At 43.6% G+C, this 12,079-nt stretch overlaps 1 protein-coding gene across 2 annotated transcripts; it reads right to left on the bottom strand.

The window, feature by feature from the left end:
- Positions 1-5,596: 5,596 nt before the first annotated feature.
- On the bottom strand, positions 5,597-10,824 carry KRT38 (keratin 38). 2 transcript variants are annotated; one of them, XR_013968149.1, is made up of 8 exons: positions 10,276-10,824; positions 10,003-10,085; positions 9,057-9,213; positions 8,510-8,671; positions 8,298-8,423; positions 7,599-7,819; positions 6,641-7,039; positions 5,603-6,585 (listed from the first exon to the last, which is right to left on the bottom strand). XR_013968149.1 is itself a non-coding variant. In XM_080826304.1 (7 exons), the coding sequence occupies exons 1-7, from the start codon at positions 10,765-10,767 to the stop codon at positions 6,907-6,909; spliced, it is 1,374 nt and encodes a 457-aa protein (XP_080682430.1). In that variant the 5' UTR covers positions 10,768-10,823; the 3' UTR covers positions 5,597-6,906. The 2 variants fall into 2 exon arrangements, 1 of the variants encoding a protein (XP_080682430.1); XM_080826304.1 differs by having other exon boundaries at positions 5,597-7,039; positions 10,276-10,823.
- Positions 10,825-12,079: the final 1,255 nt, after the last annotated feature.

Raw genomic sequence — 12,079 nt, forward strand, 5'->3', positions numbered from 1 at the left:
AATCACTTTGATTGTACTGGGAATAGTCCTTCTCTGCTAATGACATATTCCCCCCTTCAAAGTCATCCTCTACCCCTTCTCAGATAACTGATTTGACCCATGAAATGTTCAAAACAGACAAGGCATTTAGGAGGAATTAGGCAGCAGTGAGTGGGAGCAGATTAGCTCATTCAGGAACTGATAATACACTGTCCTATAAGGTTTATACTAAATAAATCAAATGGTTTACATGGTTTCAGTGACCATTTCCAAATTATAGTATGTCAGTGACCCTAAGTATGAAAAATGGGGCTATCCAAGGCTCACATTGCAGGGTCTCCCTGTATTGTTTTTTGATTCAGTGTAATATCTGTTTCAGATGTATAATACAGTGATTCAACAATTCTATACATTACTCAGTGTTCATCATGATAAATGCATTCTTAATCCCCTCTATCTATTTCAACCCTCTCCTCATCTATATCCCCTCTGGCAACCACTGGTTTATTCTCTGTATTTAAGGGTCTGGTTTTTTGTTTGTCTTTTTTTTTTGTTTGTTAATTTGTTTTGTTTCTTAAATTCCACATATGAGTGAAATCATATGGTATTCGTCTTTCTCTGACTGACTTATTTCACTTAGCTTTATACCCTCTAGAGCCATTCATGTTGTTGCAAATGGTAAGGTTTCATTCTTTTATAGAGCTGAATAATATCCCATTGTGTATATATACCACCTCTTCTTTATCCATTTGTCTATCAATGGACACTTGGGTTGCTTCCATATCTTTGCTATTGTAAATAATGCTGCAATAAACATAGAGGTGCATGTATCTTTTCAAATTAGTGTTTTCATTTTCTTTGGTTAAATACCCAGTAGTGGAATTACTGGATCATATGGTAATTCTATTTTTAAATTTTTGAGGAAAGACGGTATCTATTTTTTTATAGTACATCATTAGTTTTTGATGTAGTGTTCAACGATTCATTCGTTGCATATAACACCCAGTGCTCATCACAACGCGTGCCCTCCTTAATACCCATCACCTAGTTACCCCATCCCCCACCCCCTCCCTTCTGTAAACCTGTTTGTTTCCCAGAATCCAGAGTCTCATATGGTTTTGTCTCCCTCTCTGACTTCTTCCCATTCAGTTTTCACTCCCTTCCCCTGTGGTCCTGCATACTATTCCTTATGTTCCACATAAGTGAAACCATATGATAATTGTCTCTCCCTGCTTGATTTATTTCACTTAGTAATTTCCTCCAGGCCCATCCATGTTGATGCAAAAGTTTGGTATTCATCCTTTCTGATGGCTGAGTAATATTCCATTGTGTATATTACCCACATCTTCTTTTTTTTTTTTTTTTTCCCACATCTTCTTTATCCATTCTTCTGCTGAAGGGCATCTCAGCTCTTTCCACAGTTTGGATATTGTGGTGCATATGAACATTGGAGTACATATGACCCTTCTTTTCTACATCTGTATCTTTAGGGTAAATACCCAGTAGTGCAATCGCTGGGTCATAGGGTAGCTCTATTTTTAATTTTTTGAGGAACCTCCACACTATTTTCCAAAATGTCTCTACCAACTTGCATTCCCACTAACAGTGTAAGAGGGTTCCCCTTTCTCCACAACCTCACTAACATTTGTTGCTTCCTATCTTGTTAATTTTTGCCATTCTAACTGGTGTGAAGGGGTATCTCATTGTGGTTTTGACTTGTACTTCCCTGATGGCTAGTGATGTTGAACATTTTTTCATGTGTCTGTTAGCCATTTGTATGTCTTCTTTGGAGAAGTGTCTGTTCATGTCTTCTGCCCATCTCTTTTCTGTTTTTTAACTTTTTTTATTTTTTTATAAATATATAATGTATTATTAGCCCCAGGGGTACAGGTCTGTTAATCGCCAGGTTTACACACTTCACAGCACTCACCATAGCACATACCCTCCCCAATGTCCATAACCCCACCACCCTCTCCCTACCCCCCACCGGTAGCCCTCAGTTTGTTTTGTGAGATTAAGAGTCTCTTATGTTTTGTCTCCCTCCCAATCCCATCATTTATTCTTTTCCTACCCCCCCAAACCCCCCATGTTGCATCTCCACTTCCTCATATCAGGGAGATCATATGATAATTGTCTTTCTCCAATTGACTTATTTCGCTATGCATAATACCCTCTAGTTCCATCCACATTGTCGCAAATGGCCAGATTTCATTTCTTTTGATGGCTGCATAGTATTCCATTGTATATATATATATACACCACCTCTTCTTTATCCATTCATCTGTTGATGGACATCTAGGTTCTTTCCATAGTTTGGCTATTGTGGACATTGTTGCTATAAACATTTGGGTGCACGTGCACCTTTGGATCACTACATTTGTATCTTTAGGGTAAATACCCAGTAGTGCAATTGCTGGGTCGTAGGGTAGCTCTATTTTCAACTTTTTGAGGAACCTCCATGCTGTTTTCCAGAGTGGTTGTACCAGCTTGCATTCCCACCAACAGTGTAGGACGGTTCCCCTTTCTCTGCATCCTCACCAGCATCTGTCATTTTCTGACTTGTTAATTTTAGCCATTCTGACTGGTGTGAGGTGGTATCTCATTGTGGTTTTGATTTGTATTTGCCTGATGCTGAGTGATGTGGAGCACTTTTTCATGTGTCTGTTGGCCATCTGGATGTCTTCTTTCCCTGCCCATTTCTTGATGGATGACTTATTTGGGGGGTGTTGAGTTTGAGAAGTTCTTTATAGATCTTGAATACCAGTCCTTTATCTGTATTGACATTTTCAAATAATCTTCTCCCATTCTGCGTGTTGCCTCTTAGTTTTTTTACATTTACTTTGCTGTGCAGAACCTTTTTTTTTTTTAATTTTTTATTTATTTTCAGCGTAACAGTATTCATTGTTTTTTCACCACACCCAGTGCTCCATGCAATCTGTGCCCTCCCTAATACCCACCACCTGGTTCCCCCACCCTCCCACCCCGCCCCTTCAAAACCCTCAGGTTGTTTTTCAGAGTCCATAGTCTCTCATGGTTCACCTCCCCTTCCAATTTCCCTCAACTCCCTTCTCCTCTCCATCTACCCTTGTCCTCTATATTATTTGTGCAGAACCTTTTTATCTTGAAGTCCCAAGAGTTCATTTTTGCTTTTGTTTCCCTTGCTTTTAGAGACATGTCTTAAAAAGAAGTCCCTGTGGCCAAAGTTAAAGATGTTATTGCCTATATTCTCCTCTAGGATTTTGATGGATTCCTGTCTCACATTGAGGTCTTTCATCCATTTTGAGTTTATCTTTGTGTATGGCCTAAAAAAATGGGTCCAGTGTCATTCTTCTATATGTGGCTGTCCAATTTTCCCAGCACATTTATTGAAGAGATGGTCTTTTTTCCATTGGCTATTCTTTCCTGATTTGTCAAAGATTAGTTGACCATAGAGATGAGGGTCCATTTCTGGGGTCTCTATTATGTTCCATTGATTTATGTGTCTGTTTTTGTGCCAATACCATACTGTCTTGATGATTGCAGCTTTGTAATATAGTTTGACGTCATCCATTGTGATGCCACCAGCTCTGGTGATTCAGGGTCATTTCAGGTTCCATACAAATTTTAGGATTGTTTGTTCCAGCTCTGTGAAAAATATCAATTGTATTTTGATAGGGATTGTTTTGAAAGCATAGATTGCTCTGTGCAGCATAGACATCTTAACAATGTTTATTCTTCCAATATATGAGCATGGAATGTTTTCCCATCTTTTTGCGCCTTTCTCAATTTCTTTCATAAGTGTCTCTCTTTAAAAGGCAGCTCACTCATTCAAAGGAACAGAGGATAAATGCGTTAAGTGATAAAAATGAGAGTTGCTTTACAGCCAGTGCAATTTAGATCTGAGTCCTACATCAGCCACTTGCCAAATTACATCTGTAGTCAAGCTATTTAACTTCTGTGAGCTTCACTGTTTCATATTTTAAAAGCAGTTATAACATCTGCCCTACAAGAATGCTGGAGAGTGGTATTCTGTTCTTGGGAAGAAGAGACAGCATTTAACATCAGGTGGGAGGAAGACACAACTATATAAAACTCCATTTTACAACTGTGCAGTTAAAATAAACTGAGGGTTTTGGAGGGGAGGGAGTGGGGTTGGGTGAGCCTGGTGGTGGGTATTAAGGAGGACACATATTGCATGGAGCACTGGGTAAGGTGCATAAACAATAAATTTGGGCACAACACACACACAAAAATTAAATTAAATTAATTTTTTAAAAGAAAAAAATTTAAAAAACTAAACTGTGCTGTTATATTCAAATATTTAACCATCAAAGAGGGGGAGAGCAAAGCAGGCTCTGTGCAATATAGATGTTGCTTTTCACAGGAAGGAAAGAAATGCACCAACCACAGAGTGAGGGGCCTGAAGCTGGCCAAAAGTAAGAAACTGGATCTTTCCTGAAAGGCAGTGCTCCAGTGGTGGGTACCAATACAGCAGGTCCCATCTCATTTATTTCACTTCTCAGAAAAAAGCAAAAGTTGCAGAGGAAGCTTTCCAGCTCATGGGGGGAAAAAAAACAGTTTCTGGAAAGACTCCTGTTCCTGCCCCAACACAGGCCAGTCAATCCCCTTCAGACAAAATGGTGAGTTGATATCATAAGTTCTTCCTGAACGTCACCCCTCACCACCAGGACACACTCAGGACTGGTATCTGTAGCCCAAAATGCCAACAAGCAGTTTGTCCCCATGGCTGCCTTGAGCTATCCCAGTCTTTACTCTGACATGGGTGGTCAAAGTGACTTCATTTCTCCTTGTTGCTTTTTCTTTTATGATGGCACAAGACCTGAGAAGCAGTGAGGCTAATAGGAGCTATTCTTTTTCTTTTTTTTTTCCTTCTTTTCTTTCTTTCTTTCTTTCTTTCTTTCTTTTTTTTTCCTTTTTAGCTATTCTTTTTCAGCTGTTAACCACATTTAGAAGGCAGGGCTGCAAATGGTAATAATCTGTATTCCCCCCCCTCCAAAACAAAGCCTCCAAAATGGAGTTCTACAAGAATCACAGTGGCCTTTAGAATTAGTGAGGGCCTCTGGGGACTAGAGTATATTCTCCCATCACTTCAACAATGTTGGACCCAAAGGAAGAAAAAGGAAATAAGAACACCCACAAAATCGGGCCCCCTATCATTGGATAGATTCAATATAAAGGAGTTGCTAAGAAGCCTCTAACCCTTGGAGCAAAGTTTTCTCATTCTTTGAACTAATGCAAATAATCAAATAAAATTTGCTCTGGAAAGCAAGTTGTTAAGTGCACCATTTTGTTTCTGATTGTATTTAGCTGCTGGAGGAAATTCATTTTAGCTGCCCAGAGCAAAAAACCTGAGGCCATGGGTGAACTCTGAGCAATTTGGCTCAGTACTCACATTCCTAATTATATGACATTGGCTCTGGATGAAATTAATGTGGTGCTTTCTCCTTTTCAGACTTTTTAAATTTCTTTCATCTCACCCATAGAATCCATGACAGATCTAGGATGTAAGTAGGAAAGATGACATAACCTTCATTTTAGAGCAGGGGGAAAACGCTGAATTAAATGATGATTCTCAAGCCCCATAACAAGTCAGAGATAAAGTCAGGAAGACACATTTGTTCTTTCAACAGATGTTTATTAAGCATCTATTCTTTACCAAGCAGTGAGCTAGGCTCTGGGGAAGCAGCGGTGGACAAATGCTAATCTCCAGGAAGCATTTTAATGAAAAAACAATGGCGAATCAGGCAATCTTAGTTGTTGAGAGCTACCATAGTGACAGTAAGCCGGACAGAGGGTGACAAGACTGCGATCATTGTGGACCGATGGCCAAGCAGTCACTCTCAGAAGAAGTGACATTTCTGCTGAGCCCTGAATAACAAGAAAGAGGGGGAAAGCATTCCAGGAAGGAGGAAGAACAGGGACCAGTCTCAGGCATGTCCAAGGAATGCACTGGCAGATATGGCGGCTTCATGATGAGGAAAGAGAGGGTGGGAAGACATGAGGTGGGGGCATAGAAGGTAAGCAAGACTAAAAATTTTGAAACTATTATAATGCTGTCTTTTCTATTACCCTACATCATCATGTCTGGCAGTGTGACCCTATTGAATCAATAGGTTTTAATATTTCAGGAGAAAGTACTAGAAAAAATAAAGTCAGTGTTCAAATTTTACTGTAAAATTAGATGAAGAGATAGGTATAATCAGATAATTGTTAAGAGAGTCAAGATTTCTGGAGAAGATTTTTTTTTTATCTGAAAGTTCCCTTTACATAGCAAGAGGCAAGCCTGGTCCTTTGTCATAGATAGAACTCTGAGTGAAGAGGCTCAGATCTGATACAAGGGAAGCTCCCATTTAACCCTAGAGAGGAAATGGAGCCACTTCCAAGGCAGGGAGGCAGGAGGATAGGAGAAAGGAAGTAGAAGAGGAAGTGGTCAGATACGTAGTATCTAGTTCCATTGCCCCCTTGCAGGAACCATTACCCAAGGCTGGAGATATGAGAATTAGTACACTGGGGAGAATCCCAAACACAGAAGTTTGTTCCTCACTTTTCTGGTCACAAACTGAAAATTTTTCAAACTAAAATCGGTATTTGAAATGCAAATGCAATCTCAGGTCCCACCCTATCCTCTCCTCCAAGATTCTTCCTCAATCTGATCCTATACCTGAGTCTCTCCAATGTAGATATCCCCAAGCCACCACTGGTGGCTGGGATCCAGCCACTAAGGCCATGGAACTGATTTGGGAAAATTCAGAGCTAAAAAGGAAGACTCTCAACTAAGATTCCACTTCTCCTGATATCTTATGGCCTTTGAAAGGCCTCTGCATAGAGAAAGTCAGCAATAGTTAGAAACCATACTGCCTGGATGTATAACAAACATTTCTCCTTGGCATCCCCTCACTTTAATCGCCCCTGCTGGTGCATGGGCATTCAGAACCGGCTCCCAGTGCTGGTTCCACAGGCTGGCCCAGGCACACAAGTGTTGCAGGGTGTGCAGCTTGGACGAGGTGCACAGGGGGTAGTCACACAGGAGGCAGAGGTGGAGCATGGATTGCAAGGGAGTCTGTGGAAAGATAGAAAAGGTGAACAACGTTAGGGATGGGAAATGAGTGATATGTGACGGAGAACAAAGAAGGAGTCCCCACTCCAAAACTACAGGACAGGGGCCCAACAGAAGCCCTGGCCATTGACCCCCACTGTGCACCCCTAGGACTAGACTGAGTGATCTTAAAATGCCTTCCAGAATGAGGTTTTCTATATGAGAATCAGGTTCTATCCTACAGGATAGAAAATACAAAGAAGGATTGACAAGAGAGCAAAAGCAAGTCTTGCTGGGGACTATACTCAAATCTCCTGCTGGAAGTGTAGCCACATGTCTACATGTCTGCTCTCCCCAGTCAATGGCTAAGCCAAGCAGCCCCACTGAAGACTTGTCAATGGACAGTGGACAGTCACTCCCTTCACATTCTCTCAACAATGCACAGCGTGAGCAGAGGACAGAGCAATGGGTCACTCAGCAGAAGCATAGACTGCCTTCTTCTTTGTAGACAACACTGCTATTACTCTGAGAATCTCATGAGAATTGAGCAAATGATTTGTCCAAGTGCCTAGATCACACATACTTGCAATCCTCGCTCTCCAGAAGTTTCCGGTATGTGGCAATCTCGCACTCCAGCCGGGCCTTGACGTCCAGCAGCACCTGGTACTCCTGGTTCTGCCGCTCCAGGTCACCCCGGATCTCGGACAGCTGCTCCTCCACGTTGCTGATCAGCACCTGCATCTGGGCCAGCTCGGTGCCGAAGCGGGCGTCAGCTTCACACAGGGAGTTCTGCAGACAGTCTTTCTGTAATGGGAAATAATGGGGTAAGAGAACAAGATGTCCCAAAATTCAGCAGTGAAAATCATGGCCAATCTCACCATGGGGCACATTCCAAGAGGTGACAGGACATTCCCACAACTCTAGAGGAATCACCACCAACATCACCATGACTTTTCACAAAAAATCTAGCTTGAGGAACAGTGTCCTAGTCATCCCTGGATTCCCAATACCTGACAAAGTAGAAACCCAGTGAAATCTTGTGGAATGAATGAGTGCCTGAACCTCCACACGTTATTCTAAAGAAAGTGGAGTTGACTTGTAAAAGGGACTGCTTTTCAGGATTAAACTAACCTTGACAGCAAGACACCTTCCCCAAGGACAGAGGGACCCAGACCCTGAGTTCTGCCTGTCAGTGGAACTGATGAGTGGGGCTCCTGAGAGATGGTGCTAGCAGGCCATGGTCTGTGGCACTAGCAGCGTGGTTGAGGGTGTAGGACCGTACCAGGCTGTGCTGGGCCTGAAGCTCCACCTCCAGGGCGTTCACCGTGCGTCTCAGCTCCAGGATCTCCGACTGGCAGCACCGCAGCTCCTCGGAGCACGACATGTCCTGCTTGCTGATGCTTTCAGACTGAAGCACAAGGCCACAGAGATATGATCAGCAACCTTCCCACGGGAAAGCCGGGGTCCCTCCCTACTCCAAGGCCATGCCCTCACCTGATCTTGGAACCACTCTTCCAGATCATTGTGGTTGGTCTGCACCATGGCCTCATAGTGGCACCGCATCTCCTGGAGCACCCTGCTCATGTCCACGGTGGGCTCCACGTCCAGTTTAATCTGGAGCTTGTCCCCAAGCTGGCTCCTCAGAATGCTCACTTCCTGCATGAACAGAAGCACCCACATCCTGAGTGAGGAAAGGGCTTTTGACAAGGGCTTTTGACAGAGCAGATGGCACCTGAACCCCTCCTCCAGACTAACAGCTTGAGGGGTGCCACCACTCGGGCATTGATGTAAAAGGCCTTGCCCACAGTCCACTGGGAAGAGCCCATTTGGACGCCTTCCTAAACTGACAAGGCAAACCTTTACAGACAAGAATCTCTCCTTCCACCACCTCCCACACAGTCAGCCTGACTCCCAGACCCAGATCAACCCTTCATCTCGATGCCAACTGAGCCCAGGTTTGAATCCTAGAGCCCCAAGGTGAGCAGTGCTCTCCTTCCTGCCCAGGGCCCTCCCCCAAAGGTCTGCAGCCCCGGGCCCAGACCTGTTCGTGGTTCTTCTTGAGGCAGAGTAGCTCTTCCTTCAGGGACTCCTGCTGGGCCTCCAGGTCAGCCTTGGCCAGGCTCAGGTCATCCATGAGCTTGTGCATTCCACACATGTCTGCCTCCACCATTTGGCGCAGAGAGAGCTCACTCTCGTGCCTTCCAGCACAGGAAATGCAAGGTCAGCAGGACGCCAAGGACATCCCCTCTCAGCTGCTGCTCTTTCCCATTTCCTTCACCAACCAGAATTCTCATTTGCTCACTGTGCTCGTTTCTGGCCTCAGAGATGAATTAGACTCCGCCCCTCTACTCATTCTGCTCATGGTCTAGCAAAACACTCCTAGTGGGTATCATTTTGCCATCGGGCACTGAGGCAACTTTGATTCCAAAAGATTAACTGGCTTCCCTATGACAATGTATCTTAGGATCCAGGACAGGACTCACACCAGCTATCACTTCACCAGAATAAGCAACAACCAGGTGCCAAGTCAGCAATTTGTTCCCTTATTCCTTGTATTGGACTACTTCTCTATCTCTGATCTTTGTTTGGTAGAAATATCTGGTATTTGAGGCCCCATAGGTAAATCTGGACCCTGGCCCATCTGTAAGTTGATCCTCTAATTACATATGAAATTCAGTGCCTGTCCTTGCTCAGTTTATTCTTGAAGTCAGCTTATTCTGCCCCCAGTTAGTGAGCTCAGAAAGCCTTATCTTCCATTTTAGGAAAATAAATGAAGGAGGGCTAACTCTAGGCTATATTATACATGCTAAACTTGGTGGTATTTTTTTCTCATCCAGCTTCTATTAGTTTTGTTTGTAATAAAAATTTTTGTTTGGTGAATTTAGGAAAGAAGAAATAAGACAATAATTCTGTTAATCAAGTGTTCGGCCATTGGGAGTGAGGGTGGAGGAAGGAGTCACTCTGAGCCCTCTTCTGGCCCTACTTACTTGATTCTGAAGTCATCAGCTGCCAGCTTGGCATTGTCAACTTGGATAATCAACCTGGTATTCTCAGCCTTGCTGCAAAGGATCTGAGGAAAAGCAGGAAGACAGTTTGCACACAAAACATCGTACTCTGGGCTCCAGCTCTACAGGTAGCCTCTACACTCATATTCGAAAGAATCCAAGAACCCAAAGTTCCTTGAGCCTTCAGGAACTTTTTGCCTCCCAAGCCCTTACCTTCCTCAGACCCAGCACACCCCAGGCTACTCTAAACCTCACCTTCTGCTGGAGCTCCTCAATAGTCTGGAAGTAGGACTGGTAGTCTGGACACATGGTAGATTCATGGCATTTGCTCGATTCTCGGATCTTGGTCTCCAGCTCCTCATTTTCCCGCTCCAGCTGGCGCACCTTCTCCAGGTAGTTGGCCAGACGGTCATTCAAGAACTGCATGGTCACCTTCTCATGGCCATTCGGGGCACCTTCCGCATAGTTCTCACAGACTCCAATGTTGCCGGGAATGTTGCAGGTCCCTGGCAAGGGGCAAGCGGTGCGGCAGCTGAAGGGCATACAAAGGCTGGGTTTGCCCAGAGGGGTTGCCCCCACACGGGGTCGGTTGGCATGTGCCACGGTGGCCGACAGGCACAGGGAGGCAGCCCTGGCCTCTGCCCCAGGCTGGCCCACAATGTCAATGGAGGGGCCATAGACATTTGTTGGGGCAGGCAACCTGGTGCTGCCGGGACACTGGGATGAGCTGATGTAGCAGGAAGTCATGGTGTTAGGCTGAGGTTGCACAGAAGGTTGAGAGCAGCTGGAAAGGCCAAGCCACTGAGTCTGACAACCTCCTTCCCTCCTGGGCCTTTTATACCCCATCCCAGGTGGGTGTTGGCTCCATGCTTTGACCTCAGTGCCTTGATTCTCTCCCTATTGTTATAACATCAGCCTGTTACTCAGCTGTTGAGTTTACCATTAAGAGTTCACCACCTCATTAAAGGAATGTTGATGAATTTGAGGTGCCTCCTGGCTCTTTGATATCAGCTTGTCTGTTGATGGAAAGTCAGAAGCTTTTTACTGTTTTTCAAAGAACAAAATCCTTTTGGCCATCAGAGGTTTATTCCTTGACTAGAGTTCACACTGAAGGCATGATTGTTCCTTTTGGTCACAGGAGTAGCAAAAGAGATAAATCCCTATGACCACAGTGGTGCTCACCTGGGCTGAGAGTAACACAGCCTTCCCTATCTAGGGAAGAAACTGCTTCTTTGCTGGGTTTTGATTACCAAAAATTTCACATTACTTCTTTCTTCAGTTGTGTGTCTTTCAAAATCAGTTTGAGGGACAATAAAACTTTAATAAGTCCATTCATTGTACATGCATCTCCTGGCACATTCTATGTGCCAAGCACTATGCCACACACCTGCCATACAGTTATTTAAGCCTAGTATATTTCCTGTCCATCAGGATGCAACTCAAACTTGGGTAGCCATGGATGTTTTCAATAGGTTGTTCTGAGAAGCTCATCAGTTTGAGGATGACCCTGAACCTTGCCTGATCTGGACCAGGAAAGATGACTTCAGTAAGCCAGAAACAAATGAAAATGAACAATAATCCTTTTTTAATGCCAAATAAGAACCTGGTCATGAAACTCAATGGGGCACTGAGTTGTCAGAGTCATTATGGGGGAGTTTTTCCTGCCTTACTTCCTTGATTCTGAAGTTCTTCACTGAGCACTTACCATATGTGTTAGGGGATTTATCAAAAATATTGTTTAATCCTTCCTACCGTTCTATAAAGCGGATATTCTTATCTTCATTTTACAAAAGAAATAAATAAGGCATTGAGGGCGAGAGATGTGAAGTCACTTTTCCTAAGCTCTACCCCCACTATGAAGTGGCAAAGCCTGTTCTCAGTTTCTTTTTTTTTTTTAAGATTGCTCATTTTTTATTTATTCATATATATTTTACCTCTTCTTTTTTTTAATTAAATTTTTTATTTATTTTCAGCGTAACAGTATTCATTGTTTTTTCACCACACCCAATGCTCCATGCAATCTGTTTCTTTTGACTCCAGTGTGCATTCTTGTTCTCTT

Source organism: Martes martes, assembly GCF_963455335.1.
Source record: "Martes martes genome assembly, chromosome: 16".
In the NCBI taxonomy this organism is placed as follows: domain Eukaryota; kingdom Metazoa; phylum Chordata; class Mammalia; order Carnivora; family Mustelidae; genus Martes; species Martes martes.